The 19,660-nt window shown below is 45.9% G+C and overlaps 1 protein-coding gene across 3 annotated transcripts in view; it reads left to right on the top strand.

The window, feature by feature from the left end:
* GRID1 (glutamate ionotropic receptor delta type subunit 1) overlaps window positions 1–19,660 on the top strand; it is a 686,787-nt gene that overhangs the window by 653,270 nt on the left and 13,857 nt on the right. For all 3 annotated transcript variants that reach the window (XM_059397943.1, XM_059397942.1, XM_059397944.1), the window contains exon 14: window positions 14,082–14,248. In XM_059397943.1, the coding sequence (XP_059253926.1) occupies window positions 14,082–14,248 (167 nt within the window). The remainder of the gene's footprint in view (window positions 1–14,081; window positions 14,249–19,660) is intronic.

Here is a 19,660-nt window from a genome sequence, read left to right as displayed (position 1 = left end):
CTTAGGTCATTTGGGGGGAAATTGATATCTTCACAGTATTGAGTCTTCTAATCCACAATGTATTAGTCCAATAATCGATTTTCTTTCAAAACACCAACTTTTGACTTTATTGATTTCCTGTGTTATATAGTTTATTGATTTCAGATTTTTTTTTTGTTAATTTTTTTTCTCCTGTTCACTTTGGTTTTAATTTGCTCTTACTTCTTCTTGCTTCTAAATGTTGAAACTTAGACCATTGGATTTTACTCTTTCCTGACATAAGCATTTAAAGCTATAAATTTGCTTCCGTGCACTGTTTTAGCTGAATCCCATGGGTTTTTATGTGTTGTATTTTTATAATCATTAAGCTCAAGACTTATATAAAGTGTCAGACTTAGTCTTTTTCTTTACGGTGTCCCTGTTGAGTTCTGGAGGGGAGTAAATGACTGTGATTTAATGTGGGAAGAGGTTATGGGGACAGAGAGTGGGTATTTATTCTGTCTAGTGAGGTTGAGGAAAACTTCTTAAGGTACTTCTGTCAAATGCACATTTACAATCCAAACACCTCAATTCCTTTCCAATTTTGAGGATACAACGGTGAAAAGTTAAGAGAAAACTGGCAAGCAGGAAATCAAATACAGAGAAAAAATAAAGGAAACCGGAGAGGCAAAAACAAAAAACAAAAAAGACAGTTGAATGACATGCATGCAAACAAAAACCATTTTTATTTCTATTGAATGTATAGTTTCCTCATAGGAAAGTGAAGATAGGCTTTCCCTGCTGAACCGTTGCTGTCTGCAGAGCCCTCCCTGGGGTCTTGGGCTTGATTCTGAGTGTCTTGGCCGTGTAATAATATACCTGAACCGTCTTCATGAATGAACCATCTTCATTCGCATGCTTTAACTGTGGCCCAACCTAACTCCAAGTGCTTTAAGGTTAAATATCCCCAATCCATGCCAATGTTTAAAGTAATAAGAGCTTTTAAGAGGAAATCTTAGGTTATACACTTATAATTTAAATGTAATGTATTACCATTAAGAAAAGCTTAAAATAGTCCTAAAAAAATAAGCAGAAAAGAACCAGCCAGACTTCTTTTCATCACCTAAATAAGGCTCCAAGGATTCTTGTGTATATTTATGTCTGGTCTTTTTTGAATCTCTACAAAGATTTTATAGAATTACAATGTTATGGAAAATACTTTTTATCCTGTGGTTTTCTAGTACTATTATAAAAATGCATAAATTTTTTTGGTGGCTAACTAATATTTCATCAAATCAATGTAAAATAATTTACTTATTTTCTTCTTCATTGTCATTTGGACCATTTCTAAGTTTTCTCAAACATGTATGTGTGTGTGTGTGTGTGTGTGTGTATATACATACACATATATGTATATATATAATTTTTATTTAGTTAGTTTTATTTTTTTAATTAAATATTTTATTTATTTATTTTTTTTTTTATTTGACACAGAGAGAGAGGGAACACAAGCAGGGGGAGTGGGAGAAGGAGAAGCAGGCCTCCCACTGAACAGGGAGCCCAATCCCAGGACCTGGGATTTTTGTTTCCTTTCTTACTTTATCCATGGCTTTCCTTCTTTCCACGGGGGCCTGGGGCCATGTTTGGATAATCAGGAGATCAATATAACGTGATGGCTACCATTAGATAGACCTAGGATGGCTCAGGTTTGGTGTTGGACTTATGCCATGCTTTAGCCCAGGTATGCTTTAACATAACCTGATTATTAATGAGGAAACTGAAGTTCGAGGAGGACAAGGGACCTGGAGATCAATCTTGCAGTCAGTTTGAGACCCAGCATTTGAGCTCAGTACCTTTCTTACTCCAGCTCCTGTGTCATTATTTGTGCCATGTTGCAGAAATGGAGGGAGAGGCATGATCAGAGTAAAACTTCGGCTTCTGCCTTCCTTTGGCTCTTCTGGAAGCTGGAGTGCTTCCTTTCCCTCTCCCCTCCTGTAAACATCCCCATGCTACCTGCTGCTTGGAGTGTCATCCCTTTCTTGGTTGGCCAGGCTAATTCCTAGTAATTCCTCCAACCTTAGCAGAAGCTTTCACCCTTCCAGAGCCCCCCCCCCACTCCCCATGCCAACACCAGGTCTTCCTACCACCCCCGCCTGGGATGCAGGGCGAGAGGCTCCCTTGTCATTCTGTGTATCCTAGGGTACAGCTTCATCAGATACCACCCCATCCTTAGTGCCCTACTCTGACACAGCCCCACTATACACTGAGGCTTCTTAGGGTCAGGCCTGTGTCTTAATCTTCTGTCTGTCCTCAGGGCCAAGGCATAGCCACAAAGCACATGGATATCCATGTGCTTCTATCCTCTTTAAAATCAAACAAATGCTCAGTGAATAACAAAGGAGAGTGTGTAGAAATGTGGGCATGTGCATCTTTTTTCAACACAGATGAGCAGGATTGCTGGTACCCAGTTGCGGAGAAGTCAAGAAGGGGTGAGGAGGGGCCGGGAGGGCAGGCGGGAGGCTTAGTCTCCTGGAGCAGGTTCCCATACAATTGAGTAAGTTGGCCCCTTCATAACGCCCTACTGCTTAATTCTGTTTGATGATGTTTGGTTTGGGATAATACAGTCCAAAGAGCAAGGAAAGCCCCCACTGTGCCTCTCTTATTAAATTACTTTGCTTTGGGTTTTGAGCATTGCCAAGCAAATCTCGTTATGAATTCTTCAATTACTTTCTTTTGCGATTTTAATAATTTGGTAGGGTAAGCTCTGGAATCAAACCAATATCTGTGCCATCATGCTAACTTTGATTATTCTCAAACTCCTCATTAGAGGGGTGGGAGGATGTTCACTCCCCTTAAATCTGATTTTATTTTTTCAGATTTGCTCTGCCCCATAATTTGCTTTGTACCCAGGTCTGATACGCTTCACCTTAGTGCTGGCTGTAAATGTGGGCTGATTCTGTTCTGTTTGTTCCACTGAGCATTATTGCTTTGGGTTTTATGATTTAAGTTTTTACATTTTGAATTGAATTGTTTTGTTATTTGATTACATTAAAATCAAGAAGCGATTGCTGATGAAAACAATTTTGATTTATTGTGTCAGTCAGATTGTTGGCAATTTTTGTTTAGCTTATTTTTATTTCCATTTTGTTGGCGTAATGTTGTTTGTGCTGAAACAAAAAGAGAAAGGGAGGGCGGAAAATAGCATTCATAAAGAAATGATTCCATGTGGCATCGTGCTTCTCTCCTCTATCATCACCGTTGATGTCATTTTGTGATATTTCCATTTTGCAAATGAGGAATACAAAAACACAAAAAGGTTGAACAATTTGTTCAAAGATTATCAGACTCTTTCTCTGCCATCCACGTATTCATTACTATTACTACTATTATTACCAGCACCATCAACATCACCAGCATCATCATCATCAATAATGTAAAACCTATTTGAAGGTCTCCTGGGTAGCTCAGTCGGTTAGTGTCTGCCTTTGGCTCAGGTCATGATCCCACGGTCCTGGGATTGAGTCCCACAATAAGCTCCTTGCTCAGTGGAGAGCCTGCTTCTCCCTCTCCCTGCTGCTCCTGCTGCTTGTGTGCTGTCTCTCTCTCTCTCTGATGGATAAATAAATAAAATCTTTTTAAAAAAACCTATTTGAGTAGAACTAGTCGTTTCCACTGGATGTAGAGCTCTAATGAAGAATCTCTTTATCTTCCAATGTAGAGATATTAAGATTGGCTTTGAACCTGACATTTTAAACTTTTAGTATGTGTTTATGTATGTGTGTGAGACACACACACACACACACACACACAGAAATAGAGACAGAACAATGAGGGGTAGATGAACTTAAATCAGGAACAGTAATAAGAACAGTAAAAACTCTGAAGATCATGCCTTCCAAGGATCAGATAAAGGAACCAACCAGAAATTATGTGAAGCCTGGTAAAGACAACTCTGAGCAGAGAAATTTGGTATGTCTAGTATTCCAGAACCTTCATCTGGAAGAGGTCTCAGACACATTCTGTACGGCCCAGATCTCACACCACAGCTTAGTTACACAGGGAGTGATGAGAAGCGATCTCTGCGCTTTCTAGTAAGGGTTCAGCATCCCTGGGCGATGTGACAGGCTCGTATTAGGCAGTGCCCCTGCCGGACCCCTCTGGTGGCAAATCTTTCTGATTCTTTGACTTTACAAAGCTGTATGTCCTGCCAGGTGGAGCTCAGAGTTTGTTCTGTGAGGGATGGGAGTCCATTTCAATCTCTTTGGTCAGAGTGTGACCTCTTTTGTAGCTCCTCAAAGTGCTTTCAGGCTATTGTGCAAGCTTTTTCTCTCAGGGCTGACATTTCAGCAGAGGCCATAAAGGAATACCTCAGCTGTAAATGGGGTTGGAGAATGAGACTCTTCTACATAAAACCCACAGAGAGGGCCTCCCAACACTCGTAGGGGTTGTCTTTAATATTAATTATGATCACACACAATTTTACTGCTTCTGTCTCCTTCAGGCACAGCCTGAGTCATCAGTTCCCAACACCTTTTATGGCTAAAGAAACAGTGAGAGGAAGTGGCTTGCAGATGGCAAAGCCACCTGGCCTCAGGGGGTTAGTTTCATGGGTCTCGTTTGAACTTTGTCTCAATGAAGTCAAATGCTCAGTTAAAGCAGCATTTGTGTGGTGAGTAGAGTGGAGGATCTGAGTTCACAAGAACGGGGTTTGGTTCTTGCATCCCTCTGGTGCCAGAGGGAGACCTTGGTAACTTAACGAACCCCCAAACAAAGTTATCTCCTCTGAAAAATAAGAATAATAATCCTGGATCTTATTGCAGTTACCACAAAATTTAGAGGCGATGTGAAGGGATGGGTGCAGCGCCTGATGGGGTGTATTTTAACAACGTAGTTCTCAGAGTGTGGTTGTTGCACGAGTAATGTCAGCACCGTCCAGAGCATGTTAGCAGTGAAATTCTCAAGCCCCACTTTAGACCTAACAAATCAGACACTGAGGGAGGGGAGCAGGGTGGAGATTACTAATCTGCATTTGAACACACCCTCTGAGGGATTCTTATGCCCTCTGAAGTTTGAGAACATGCCTTTGAACAAGGGGTGTTTACTGTTACGATCGTTTTTTTATTAGTATTAATATCTGATTTGTTCCTGAATCTTAGAAAGTGACTCTTAGAGGCCCTAGGGTGACCTTTCATGCTGTCCCTGAAGGTCAACCTCTGGAGGAGAGAACAGGATGGAGAGGGGCAAACCTGGTGGGGTGGACAGGATATATCCAGCCCACCTTGCTTTGATTCAAGACCTCAGTCTTCCCAGATCCTAGCATTCATGCCATCAGTTCTTGACTAATCACTTTATGTATATTTATTCAGCACCAACTGTATACCAGACATCATGCTAGGGCAGCGAACAGGACATGCATGGCCATGGGACTTACCTTCCTTCATGGGTGTGTGTGCACGCACACACGTGTGCACACGGGGAGTATCTGCATGGTCCTAGCCCGGTGCTTCTCCATAGGATGTTTAACTGCATACTTGTTTTCTGTGCTATCTGAATTCTTGTATTTTTTTTTGTTTATTTTTGTTTTTTAAAAATTTCATTTATTTATTTGACAGACAGAGATCACAAGTAGGCAGAGAGGCAGACAGAGAGGGAGGAAGGGTGCCTGCTGAGTAGAGAGCCCAATGCAGGGATTGATCCCAGGACCCTGGTATCATGACCTGAGCCGAAGGCAGAGGCTTTAACCCACTGAGCCACCCAGGCGCCCCAAATTCATGTATTCTTAAGTCTCTCGGATGACATTTTTCATTCTGTATTCTTTTCTCTTTGTGATCTATTCTGTATCTAAGCGAACCAATTCACTCTTTCTTTTAGATCATTCTTAATCTTTCCCATGGAAAAACTCAGATTAGATTGTTGTTTATCATGTTCCTCAGACAATTTAAAGTTTTGACAAATCATTGAAAATCAATGTGTCCCTTTGCCCTGCTAGGAAGGTTGTTTATGAAGCCCCTGGTTTTGCTGATGGTATGCAGTTTGAGACTTTGAGGAAGGAGCCATTGATCCTTCTAAGTTTCCTTCTAAGTTAGGATTTTTCTTCTTCCTTTGTACTGAACCAGCTCTTTCTCCCTTGGAGATGTGAGAAACCTTCTCCCACGAAGACAATATATGATTCACTAAATAAATAAGACTATTTCTCCCAGAGTATTAGAGGCCCAAAAAGGGAACACAGCTATAAAGCTTCCATAGGCGCAAGTGCTGGAGGCAGACATTATTAACAAAACCTTGGCCAGAATCTGGCTGCGGAAGAGAAAAAAAAAATCAGTATATCAGTATGGTGACAGAGATAGCTGCTCAGGTGGCCCTGTGTCACTCTTCAGGGCTCCTGAGGTAGAACTTTTGATGTGGGAGAGCGGAAGGCCATTTGCAGTCAAGGCAACCTGGGGAGACATCCAGTCTCAGTCAATAGCTGATTCTGTGGTCTTGGGCATGGTCCTTTTTGAGCCTCAGTCCTCTTGGGAAATTGACAGTTTGTGCTGTGGAAGTTTATCCCGGACTTTCTAAGAAGAGAGTGGTTGGGAAAGCACCATGTAGAGTACTTTGCAGGAAGGAGGTATAAAGTATAAATTACCTTTAGTGTTTGTTTTCAGTAGTCTTGCTCTTTCAACTCTATAACTTCCATTCCTGTTTAGGGCCCCAAGCTGAGACCCTAGAGCCATAATACTCTCCCCTTTGTAAACCTTCTCTCAAGAGAAGATCAGAAATTAATTGACATCGAGGTCTATACGACGGGATCTCTCAGCTTTACCACACATCAGCACTACCTGGAGAAATCATTAGGTGGTTGGGCTCTACTCCCAGAGTCTCTTCTTCATTGGGTCTGGAATAGACCCTGAGAATTTATATTTCATTTCAATTTCTCCAGTGAACACACTTGGAGAACCACTGGGCTATATCATAGACTTTGAGGATGTTAAAGCCAGAGAAGACCTTAAGGATGATCTCGGCTCATCTTCCATTTTTACAAATCAATAGTGAGTTGGTGGCTGGACCAAGACTGTGACCCAGGTTTCTAATTTACCAGGCTGATGACTGAGGATGATAAGTGTTATTTCCCCCAAGGCATTTGCATTTTAATGAGGGTCCAAACTCTGAGCTGTAAGGATGATGCCGGTGATGATTATCATGATCCTGAGGACAGTGTCTTATTGTTTGAGTTCCTTCAATGCATCAGACACTGTCCATGCTGTGTGCTCCTGTGATGAGCCTGTGAGGTGAGCTTGCGACTCCTGCCTTGTAGATGAGGTCATTTAGGCTTAGTTTCGGGTGGCTGGCCAAGGACACTAGGGGAAGGCCTGGCCCACCTGTGTCCAGACCCTTGCTCTCACTGACATGACATGCCTTGCTCCATGTGAAATGGAGCTGAAGATTCTATAAAGGAAGTTAAGGAATCAAAGAGAAGATAATGTAAGAGTAAGAACTTTGGTAGCCTGAGGGATTATGTGCCATTCATTCTCTGTACCCTTGTCATGCTCCTCACAATTGACTATGTTACTCTAGGATACAGGAATACCAGGATGGGACAGGCCATCATTGCAGACATCTGGCAGGCATAATGCCTGGCTATCAGGAGCCATTTTATGCTGCTGTGGCCTCAAGACATTTCCCTTATCCCTGTCCTCTCATATAGGTAATGGACAACATCACCGGGGCTGCCATGACAAACCTATAGCATTGCCCTTTTACCTGAGATCATGTACACACACACACACACACACACACACACACACACACACACGACATCCCTGTACCAGATGGCCTTGCCACCTCTTCTGTTGTGTTATCTCATCATCTAGCCCCATCCTACTCATGCTAGTCTGAAGCCAGGAGCCAAACTGACGGTGTGCCCCATGGACACTTCAGAAGAGCAGGCATAATGCTAATTGTGGGAATGTTCAGTTGCCCTCTCCCCTCCCATGGAGCCTTCCTGGTTTGCTTGCTTTTGCTGGTCCAGGGGCTGATCCAGACAAATGGTCATGATCACTCATTCCTTGAGTGGCATGTTTCCTTCCAGTCTCTTGAGGCTGGCTTGCGAACAGCTCTGAGAGTCCTACTGATTGTCTGCCCTGCATTGGCATGTCATTTGGGACAACCTATCCATTGTTCTGACCAGGAGAGGCAGGCTCCTTACCGGCTGATAGTCTACTTATTGTAAACCCTTTGTGGTTCTCCAGGTGCTTGGTACCTGAGTTCACTTCTCTGCTGCTTTCCTACGGGTTGTGGTGTTCACACACACACACACTCTCATGTAGGCACACTCACACACACACATACCCCATACGCTCCCACAGAGCATGTTGATGACTTGGTCAAGGTGCAGGAATGACTGGCAGGGGGTGAGGGGGGGTGGGTGAGAAGAAGGATGTTCCCTTAAGAGCTGACAGATTGGCCTCCTGAATCAGGCTGAGAACTACAGGAAGGAGGACACAGAGCTTGCGCTGAGCCCTCACTAGTGCCGGACATGGTGTATTGGGCCTGTAATGTAATACACAGTATAGTCCTCTAGGAAGCCATTTTTAGTCTCCAAGATTGTGAGTTCACTGAAGGGCTGGGATGTGGCCCTGTGTTTGTCCATGTCTAGAACTTTACTCTGTTCACTACACTGTGCTGAAGGAAGGAGGCCAGATTGCTAAAATTTCCCCCTTGGACAGCTGCAATCACAGAAGAAATGCTTGCCGAGCTGCAGAAAATAGGCAACGCAGCAGAACGAAAGAAACTGCCAGAAGTCACCTGTGATGGCCTCACCCCAGATGACTATTGTTGCTATTTGGTGCTTGGTTTTGATTCTTCCTAAACATAAAAATATCATTTTTATGTAATGACTGAAAAAGGATACACAAGACAAATACTCTAGTGTAACAGATTCTTTTCCACTAGGCAGCATAATACTCGTTGCCATTGATTTAGCTTCTACTATGTGCCAGGTAAGGCCCTAAGCACGTCACATGTAGTGAGGGGTTTAATCCTCATTGGAATTCTGTAAGGTACAGACCATTTTGCATCCAGGAGAACTGAGGCACAGAGATATTAGGCAACTTGCCTGCGGTCACACAGCCAGCAAGCACTGGAGCTGGGATTCACATCGATACGGTCGGAGTTGAGAACCCAGGCTGGTCCTTGTTTACCATGGACAGCCGTTTCCCTTAGCAACCAATGCTCTCTTAAAACTGTTGTAACAGTGATGTAATAGTCCATCATTTGACACCATCATTTACCCAGTTGATTCTGAAGTGTTGAACATATAGATTATTTCCAATGCTTTCTAGTTTAAATGGTGTGCCTCTGAAAATCTTTGTACAAACATCTTTTCAGAAACTGAATAATTCCTTAGGATAAATCCCTCGGGGTACAATTGCTGTGTATGCACATTTTAAAAGGAATCTCCCCACCAAATTGCCATTCCAGAAACATCATGCCTGCCCACATTCCCACCAGCAGACTGTGAAATTATCCTTTTCTGCCCAGATGATCTGGGTTTTCACTGTGCACCTTGTGAGTTGCTACAGTGCATAGTGCAGGTGTCCCTGTAGCCGGGGTCCAGGCTGTGCATGGTGAGGCACTGCCAGGTTGTGAATGAGACCGTGGGAGCTGAGACTTGGGACTCTCGAGAGGACCAAGCTCTGCTTTGTTGGGGTGAGAGGTGAATGCAAAGAGAGGCACTGGGCGTGCCCCTGGATGGTGAGCTGAGTCCAAGGAGTCCCCCATATCCTGACAACCCCATCCGAGGACCGATAGTGTGGTTCCCTGTGACGTCCATCTCACAGAGTTTCAGCAGTTCCACAAGCCACCTCTGTTTGCAAAGCTGGAGAAGGCCAGCTCCGAGCACTGTGTCACCAGCAGCATTGCCCTGGGATGGGACTGGAGGCCAAGGACACTGGGAGCAATTTCCTCAGCCATCCTCTTCCCAAGCCCAAGTGGGGCAGAGAGGAGAGCCCAGGCTTCTTTGGAGCCAGAGCCACAGGGACCTCACCTGGACCTGGCTCTGCCATTCGTCACCTGGGTTTGTTTGGGGCAAGTCACTTTCTTTGCCTGAATCTGAGTTTCTTTGTCTGTAGAAGAGCATTAATGTTCGGCCCTTCACACTTATACCAGGGATGGAAAAGGAATTGGGTTTCTGAAGGTCCCGGCACCCAGCAGGGACTCTCCCCCTCCTCATCCCTGGCACAGCAAACACCAGACACCTGATTTCCTTCAGCGTTTCCTTTCCCATAACATCTGTGTTTAATGTTGGCAGTACTAGCATCCTTGTTTTGGGGAACAAAGTGGTTGCTTGCCCCTTTCCAGAAGCAGTTAGAATGGCAGAGAAGAGCATAATGAAGTTCTTGCCTCTGAGGCTGTTGTCTCTGAAAGTTGGTATTCCAAGGGACTTCTGAAAAGGGCGGAATCAGTGGTGCAGTGAAAGACAAAGCAATCTCATTTTATTATCAGTGAGGAGCAACGGAGAGTGAGTCATCCCATATTCCAGCTCACTCTTGGCCTTGTTTGTGGTACCCCAACCTTCCTCCAGCCATAGAAGCTGATCCCTTTCTCCCAAATGTTGGGGAGGGTGCTTGAGGTGCAGGGACCAGACACCTTATGTCTCCGTCCTTTTCCATGCTGTAGTGTTCCAGTGTGTATGTGACAGGGCAGAGCAGACTTCAGGGAAGGGCTTGGATCCTGTTTGCTAAGAGGCTTGCAGGGAGACAGGTCAGGGCAGGCCAGTCCACCTGCTGCTATCCTGACATCCCAGGGATGGAAGTCCAGAGGCTTTGACTTTCTCTAATGTGGAAGCTGTTCTTTTCCTCCTGTCCCTGAGTCTTCACATCTTTTCATTTCATGTCTGAACCTTGTGCCTTTCCTTTTCCTTTTAGGGATAGGGGAAAATGAAACAAAGCAAAATGTTTAGATTCAGCCCAGGGAAATAAGGGTTGTATTTGGGTAATGTCTAAGGAATTGGAGAGCTCTGCCAGGCCTCTGTGTTCTACTGATGGACAAGGGCACACAGGGGTACAGAGATCAGACTTGGTGCCAGTGTGGTGTGTGGTAACAGAGACTGTGTTACAAGATTAAAGAAGAACCTTTAAGCAGCTTGTCCTAAGAATCACTGATAGCACTCCATTATGTAATAATCCTATCCAACTTTTGGCATATTACATTTCATATATCTGCAGAACAGTAATAATATTGTATCCATCCTATGGTTTTCTACTACTTTCCTTTTGTATATGTATGCTTCTGCATATACATATATTTCTGTATACACACACACACACACACACAAATACCCCAAGCTTTGTGGATAAACAGCACAGAATAAGAAGGTAGATAAGGGCCCATGGAAAACTGTTTCTGACCCTATGAGGGAGAAGTATATCTTAGAATTTGGTGGGAGCCTGTGGAGCTCATTTTACGTGGGGACAAGAGGGTCCCTATCCGGGGTCGTAACCATGATGGGTGGGATGTTTGGGCTACTTTAGATGGCAGCTGAAAATTTCCGAGAGCATAGCCAGACCAAAGAAGGCTTCTGTGTCTCATAGGGTTTGTGACCCACCAGGAAGATGGAGCGACATCTGCAAGATCCAGAAAATTTCCCTCGGAAGCTTAGAGAAGGTTATGGTGCCACATTTTTACTCGGTTTGGGGCTAAAAGGAGGATGTAGGAAGCTCTGGGGTGCTGAGGAAGTGAGGCAGGGGTTTGAGAAAGTATTTCATAAAGATGGAGCATCACTGCTGCTGTGATGCATCACTGTGGCCTGTGTGCAAGATGGGGCACACCTACCTCTCCAGATCTCCCTGTTCAGGCATTGCCTAGTAGACTGGGACCAGTCGCATGCTTCTTGAAGCAGACAGGAAACATAATAGTACATTTAGTCCCTGTTTATAAATGGGGAGACTGAATGTCTGGAGTCACTTGGCAGCTCAAGGACGCGAACCACTTTCCCCTCTTTTCTTGAGTGCCTTCCTGGTGAGCAGGCATTTGCAGCTGAGACATCGTTGGCATTGTTTCTGTCTTTCCTGCCTTCTCAGCTTAGGCCAACGAGACAATAAATGCTTCCTTCACGGAACCGCGCTCACCTATCACTGAGCCCCATATGGAGCCACCCATGCTCGTGACTCGAAGGAAACTAAGTACCCCCTTAGAATGGCTGTGCCAAGCTTTTGTCAGAGTCAGTTTCCACTCAGTCAAGGCCAGCTTATTTCCTTTTCCTTCTGGGAACATCACTTGAAAGGTGGAAATGAACATGATCTTAATTCTTCCCTCAACATGACATGCCCTTTTGAAATCGTACAAATAACAATGTCTGATTGTCATGTTGAATTGCGAGCATGGATGTGAAACGCTCCAAAGTCAGACCGAAGCCAAATATTAGGTCATAAGTCAACATTTTGCTGAGAAACTCGGATACTAAGAGGTTGAAAATTTATATCTTTTCATGGGAAAACTTGTTTGCCAGCAGGAAAAAATTTCAAAGACTGTTATCTTCCCATGTGGAGGGAGAGAGATGAGTGTAATTTTGCAACCAGGGTCAAAGTCCTTGAGGGACCTCTGAAATTGGCTTGGCCAAGAGTGAGGCTTTGATGTCCTATTTGGATTGCTCCCTGATGTGAGAGTCCACAGGTGGCACTGGTGCGTGGGACAATTCTTACAGGGTCCTTGGGCAACACTGTGGGAATGGCTAGGAGCAGCCTCTTCCTGCCGGGTGGGGAGATGCCACACTCTACCTACAAATCCCTTTGATGGAAAACTTCTGAAGAGAAGATGATCCGTTTGGGCCCACGTGTGCTTTGGGTCTTGAAAGAAGTAAAATCTTGACTATCTTCATCTAAGCAACTATGGCCCTCCATGGAAAATCTCAGCGGACGTGAAGACTGAGCTGACATGAGAGATCACGCCCATGACGATATGGCGAAGCTTGTAGCATGCCAGATTGGCCTCTTGACTGCTGTGCTTCAGGCCTGCCTCCAAGCCGAGACTTGAGGCTTCCAGCTCCAAGTGTGAGCTGTGGGAGGAGGGAAGAAGTGGCAAAGAGGCGTCTGCGTACTCATTATAGAGTTAAAACCGGGCGCAGGGCTACATTAAGAACATTATGCTCTATTTTAAGCTGGTCAAGTGACAATGTCTAGTTTACATCGCCTTCCAAGAAGCGAAGCAGTTTACAGTTCTTCACTGTGCCCAGACTCCAGGCAAAGTCAGAATTGAGGCTCAGGATAAAATAGAAAGTTTGCTGTGGATGGGTGTGATGGAGTGGGACTTCAGCGTGGCCATGGGCGGATTCCTGATGGAGTAATCTGCAGCCATTGCCTTGATAGAGAAACCTGCTCCTGTGTGTGTGTGTGTGTGCACGTGCAGTCCCACACATATGTATGCTTGTGTACCTTTGTGTCTGCACATGCATGCAGATATGTGTACATTTAAAATGTGCATATGCATGTGTGTATGTGTATGTGTTTGTGAATGTCTGTATGCATGGGGACACTCTGGTGTGAGCAGGGAAAGGCAAATGGCAGAAATGCAGCCTGACACCATAATAATCAGGACCCTGTCCTGGATCCTTCCATATGCATAGCAAGTTTGTGACCTAGATATTAGGGCATGGCCACTCAGAGTCACTAAACCTAGGGCCTTTCATGTTCACCCTGAACAGGGTTCAGTTGGGTTCTAAGTACAAATACTAAATGGGGACTATTATGTTTCCCTATAAATCTCTGATCAGAAAACCTCAATTTCCTAGGTCAACCTTTCTGCACTTTCCAAGGTGGGCTGCTAATCGGAGAACGAGGTCCCTGCCACTGCGAGCAGGAGGCTAGCAGGAGAGCCCACCTGTTGCTCACCTTCCCCACCTCTCCATGTGATGTGAGCTGCCCTGGAGCCTCCTGGAGGCAGCATCATGGCCTTTTATGTCTAAGCACAGTGGGTGGCATCAGCTTGCAGCAGAATCTGTTGCCGAAAAATAGGAGAAGAGCTTGCAGCGCTGGCTGGCGGGCAGGGGGCCATGTAGAAGGGTCCTGCAAATCCCATGATTGCAGTTCTCGCCACTCAAAACTGCGGCAAGCCTGCCTGACTTCATGGTGATTTTGGTCTTTCAGGCCAAGAAGGGGAACTACGCCTTCCTGTGGGATGTGGCAGTGGTGGAGTACGCGGCCCTAACGGATGATGACTGCTCTGTGACGGTCATTGGCAACAGCGTCAGCAGCAAGGGCTATGGCATCGCCCTGCAGCATGGCAGCCCCTACAGGGACCTCTTCTCCCAGAGGTAAGCACCGCCAGCCAAGGGGGACTTGGCGGGTAACCTTCTTATTATAACCTTCTTCAGCCCTGACTGTGTCCCAGCATGGCTCCCCCCCCACCCCATCTAGTCCCATGCTAGCCCAGGAGGGAAGAGCAAGTATGTGGTTCCTTCCCATAAAGGTATGTAGTCTCAGTCAGAGCCATGATGTGGGCATAGTCCTTGGCCTGGGGCATTCAGTACAATGGAGAGGATTTTCTAGAGGTGGAGGAGGGCAGAGGAAAACAACCGACCAGCCCCTGGGGGAGGCCAGGGAGGACTTTCCAGAGGAAGTGACACCTGAGGCCTAAAGGATGAGGATGGGTTAGCCAGCTAGGCCCGGTTATTTGAAATTAAGTGAATAATGAATTGGATCCAACAAGGATGCAGTAATTACTTATTCTAAGTAATAGGAACTTCTGACATTGGCTTTCAGTGGGAAAAGTCAATGTGGGAAGAGTCAAAGTGGAGTCTTGAAAATAGTGTGGTCAGAAAAGCATATTGACCCTATCTTCATGGGCACGTGGGCTGAGGAGGCCGATGGCACCTACTGGGGGAGGCAAGGGACCTGAGGACATGGGTCAGCTCAGTGGCCTGTTCCCAGTAGCCAGTCTGCTACCTGGGCTCCTCTTCCCAAGGACATCTGTGCCTCGGGCCCACTGCTCACACATGTCTATGAGGTGACATCCTGGTGAGTAAAAAGGGCAGGACTGAGGAGCCCAGAGAGGAATCCCAAAGGACAGGCTCTGCCTTGGCCCACCGAAATCCAAAATGGTATCCAAGTGAAAAAACTGGCATGGTACCCCAGCCTAGGGGCAATACCAGTTCGCTTGTAAACACAGATATCCCATCAATAAGGATGATCTATTTGGAGGGTCAAGAGTGGTTAGATAAACATCATTTAACACCTTGATGCTTGCAGAGGGTCACTCAGCCAGCTCCTGGCAGAGTCCAGAGGACAATACAAGTCCCTGAGTTCCACTCCTTCACCCACATTGCTGTCGGACCTCCTATCCCTACTGTATTCCTTCTCCTACCTTGGAGGTGTGGGTTAGGGCTTTGTGACCATGAGCACTTGAGCCTAAACCCCATCAGAGATAGGCTGAGGAGGACACCCTGTGACACATCCATTCAGTAGCTTGTTTGCAGAACAGGGAAAAAGGGTAGAATTATCTAAGTTAAATGAGGCTTTTGCGTTTTTGTTTTGTTTTGTTTTCCTAGAATTTAATCAAGTATACATTCTGTGCCTCCCTTTGCTCCCTGGAGCAGAGATGACCAGGGAGAAGAAGGGGTAGAGTTTTATCAAGTGTTACAATTAAAGGCATGAAGAAGGAATGACTTCTGTCTAGGATGTGTATTGCATTGGTGTTCTTGAGGTGTACTCCGGCTGGTTTTCTGAGACAGGAGGCTCAGGGCATTCCAGACACCATCAACCTGTGAACACCTTTCTGGAACAGATGGTAGGGGAGCTGGGGTGGGGGTCAATAGCTAACATGCCCTCAAACCACAGTCATGGAAGCCCAGGGTCCCAGTGAGGGAAGCATAAGGTCCCCAGGTACTTGAACTGTCTAGAGAGCTCTAAAATCTGCTGAAGTGACTGTTGGCACACTGGAGAGAAGAGAGGAGAGAGCTTGCTTCCCAGCTGGATTGTTCAGCAGTCCCAAATCAGATCAGGAGGAAACCTAAGGATATTCAGCCCAGAGAAGGAGATGAGCAGAGAGAGGGTGGTTGGTCACTTTCAACATTGTGACTGCTTGCTGGGTACAGAAGTAATTCCATGCCCTTTGTATGGCCCTACAGGGCAGTTGACCAGGACCGGTGTGGGGGTGTAGGGTCCCAAAATTCAGGCTTCCCCTTGAGCAGGCCTGTTCATTATCTATCAAAGTGCTGACCCTGAGGTTCTTTTCAAAATTTCTCACAATAGAGGCTCTGTTGGCTGCCCCCTCAACACCAGAAGTGACCAGAAACAAAAGTGCCTAATCCAATTTCCTGGTTATTCTGGTTATTACTCTTTGCTTTCATGAGAAGGCCATGTGCTCTGTGACTCTAAGTAAATGTCCCCAGTGGGCTGTGCTGGCCTCCAGAATTATCATCACTTGGCTCTTTGTTGCAGCCCCTCTTAAACTGGAAGCATCCTCCCTCCCCGACCTGGGCAGATGGGTCTCTACTTGGAGGGAACCCTCAGACCTTGGGTTGCCAACTTACTATGGCCAGTGGTTCTTCAAGAGGTTCTGTTGTATGGTGCATACAGAACTGTGAGGTGCCCCTACTTGGGGACATCACGCCTGAGAGCAGGAAGGGTGCAGATCCAGAAAGCAATGCTCCATGCCATTTACAGAAAAAAGGTCTTACAAAAATAGACCCCTAGTCTTACCTGGAACTGCAGTAACTTTTTTCCCCTTAGGCCTGTGAATTAAGCTATTTCCTTGGGTACAGATACGTTCCCTTGCTTTGGCAGATGGGGTCTATACACTACACCTTATAAGTGTGTATGGTGGGGGTTGAGTGCTGTAACCTGCTTGTGAACCATGGCATGCAGAGCAGGCATTCAATAAATGTTTAACAACTTAAGAGCCATTTATGGAGCACCTACTGTGTAGCAGGGCTCCACAACTATTGACCAGAAGAAAGCACCTGCAATTACATCTGTCTGGAAAAATAGAATGACTGGCTTCAGGAAACAGCTATGATCACTCCAGCTTACTCGTAAGCAGGGGTATAGATTATTCTGGTGTGCATTAGTTTAGCCTTGTTCTAGGACTCATTTAGTGCCCGTGACTTGTTTTATCTTTCCTTTGTTGCTTACATTTTTAAATTTTCCTTTGATTTGTTTGTTTTTATTTTATTCTATGTTTTCCTATAAATTGCGTTCCATTCTTCCTGGAATAATATCAGGCATAAAAATACATACAATTAAAAGGAGCAGAAAGAAGGCAAGCATCAGCAGAACTTAGCAGGCTGCCTAATGCTGCCATCAGTGAGTGGAGGAGTAGGAATCAGACCCTATAGCCATGCTCTGGCCAGAGTCTCATGGTCCCCTAAACCAGAGCCTGACTCTCCAAGAGCAGGCTGACTGCACTTAGCAACCTGATGTTTTGGAAAGAGCGTGGCCTCCCGAGTCAGCATGACCCAGCTCTGAAGAGCAGCATTGCCACTTTCTGATTGCTACTGTGGGCCAGCCATCTAGATGTTCATTCAGCCTCAGGTCTTCAGGATGTGAAACTGACATTATAAGAACGACTTTATAGGCTGTGAGGAGGATTAAGACAATGGAAAATGATCAATCCCTTCTATGTTCTCAGGGCAGCGTAGGTCAATATAGGACAGGATAGGGCTGCCGGTCCACATGGCCATCAGACCATGCCACTGGAACTGGCTTTTAGGGAACTCTGATTACTTGCCAGATCTTGAGCTGAGGGGTGGCCACGTGTCCTGTCTTTTCATTTTGTCACAATAATTCTGTGGTAGGAGTCATTATGATCTCCGAATTTAGAAGTGAGAGTCCTAAAGTGGAGAGGTTGCCTGACATGGCTGGTGTGATGGCAGGTCTGGGTTTGGACCATGAGAGCAGAATCTATACGAATATATACAAAGTTCTGCTGTCGCTCCTCGGCAAGCCAGGAACCTACCCACGAAGCTTCTCACAGCCCAGAGATCCTGCCCACCCAGTCCTGGGGATCCTCTAACTGCCAGGAGACCCAGCTTCTTCAGACCTGCCAACAGAGACTTAGATGATGGCCTTCTAGCCTGAGCCAGTGGACAGCTTCCCTAACATGTCCGGAGCCACACAGTGGTGGTGGGACACTGCTGCTGCCCAGTCCATCTCGGGATGCGCCATGCGAGAGGTCTGTGGCACTCAGCAGCATATGGATCAAGCCCAAACCACACAGATCCACACGTCAGTCATGGATCTGTGTCATCACCAAGCCCCTCTGTGCACAGTGGCATTTTAAGTCTTTTGTGCCGACTTGTGTCCTTGCCCTTAACAGACATCATCTCATTATCTCACAATGACCATTTTTGTTTAGATTAGTTTTCATGATTCTGTTAATACATTCATATTTATGTTGATGCAACAAACATTCATGGATGGCCCAAGTTGGGTTGCCACTGTGCTTCCTCGGGAGAAACCATGGAGAGTAACACGTAGCCCTCATCCCAAAGGATTTACTCACCTGGAAAGCTCGTGGGTCTGTCTTGCACTGATGATACAGTCAAGGTTAACAGGGGCAAGTCACTTGTCCTGTGATACTCAGCTGAGATCTGGTGCCTCCATGGCCTGTTCTTTGCCCTGAGCCAGGCTGTTCACAGCGGGTCAGAGGCCATGCTCTGCTGGGCCCATGATGCTGGCAGGTCAGAAGACACCCGCCCCCTACCCCTGGGCTGTCACCTTCCCTCTCCACCAGTCACAGCTCATGCATAGTCACAGAACTCAGCCTCAGCCTATAGTCATAGTTGGCCTGCAACACAGGCCCGGGGCAGAAACTGCTCAAATGGCCAGTTGGAAGTGAGCTTCTCCTGGCTATAAAGAACCACTGCCCTTGAAATGTGCACACCCGGGTTGGCTCAGAGTGGTCACCGCAGGTGTTATCATATAGCAGTATAACCATGAACCAGGCTTAAAAAAATACCCTCTACCCCAGAAGGAAAAGCTTGGGTATGAAGAGCCTGGGGGCTGCCAGTTACTACTTGCTCACTGTTCAGACCCCTGGATTAGAGAGGGAGTCTATCACATCCCACAACAAAGGAAAATCACCATTCAGACACCTACATGGGGAATAAGGGAAGAGCACGGGTTGCCCTACCTTGGTGAACAGGATAGAATGCAGATTGCTCTCACACCTTCTCTAAGCCCACATTCTCAGCTCTTCCTGTTTTACTGTCTTCATCTCCCACCATCCTTCTCCTCCCCACTGCTTCTCTGGAGCCTCACTGGCCATATTGTAGCATCTCAGATATACAGATCACGTAGCTGAGAACAAACTTGCAAGAATGGCTGTTGTCTGTCCTCATTCAATGCCATCCTTGCCAACCACAAATTGACCTTGGCAAGATGCTTTACCTCCCTGTGCCTCCTTTTCCTTCTCTGGAAAAATGGAAGGAACCATCTCAAAGGGTTGACATGAGAATGAAACACTGTTTGTCAAGAGCTTAGGCTATATCCTGGCACTTAGAATGTATTAGACAAGTGGGAGCTATTTGATGACTAACATTCCTTCAGGTGTGCACCCCCTTGATGAGGTCCTCCCTGTAATGCCCCGACTGGACCATCCTCTCCATGCACCATTTTCTTAGCACCTCTATCTTCATATCATAGTATTGATCACAGCCTCTCTCTGTATATTATTGTTCAAAGTCTGTGTATAAGTCTCTGGACCTCACCCAGCGGTGCTGAATATC

Source organism: Mustela nigripes, chromosome 4 (assembly GCF_022355385.1).
Source record: "Mustela nigripes isolate SB6536 chromosome 4, MUSNIG.SB6536, whole genome shotgun sequence".
NCBI lineage: Eukaryota > Metazoa > Chordata > Mammalia > Carnivora > Mustelidae > Mustela > Mustela nigripes.
The sequence above is the reverse complement of the archived record's forward strand: the minus strand, read 5'-3'. Positions and strand labels throughout refer to the sequence as shown.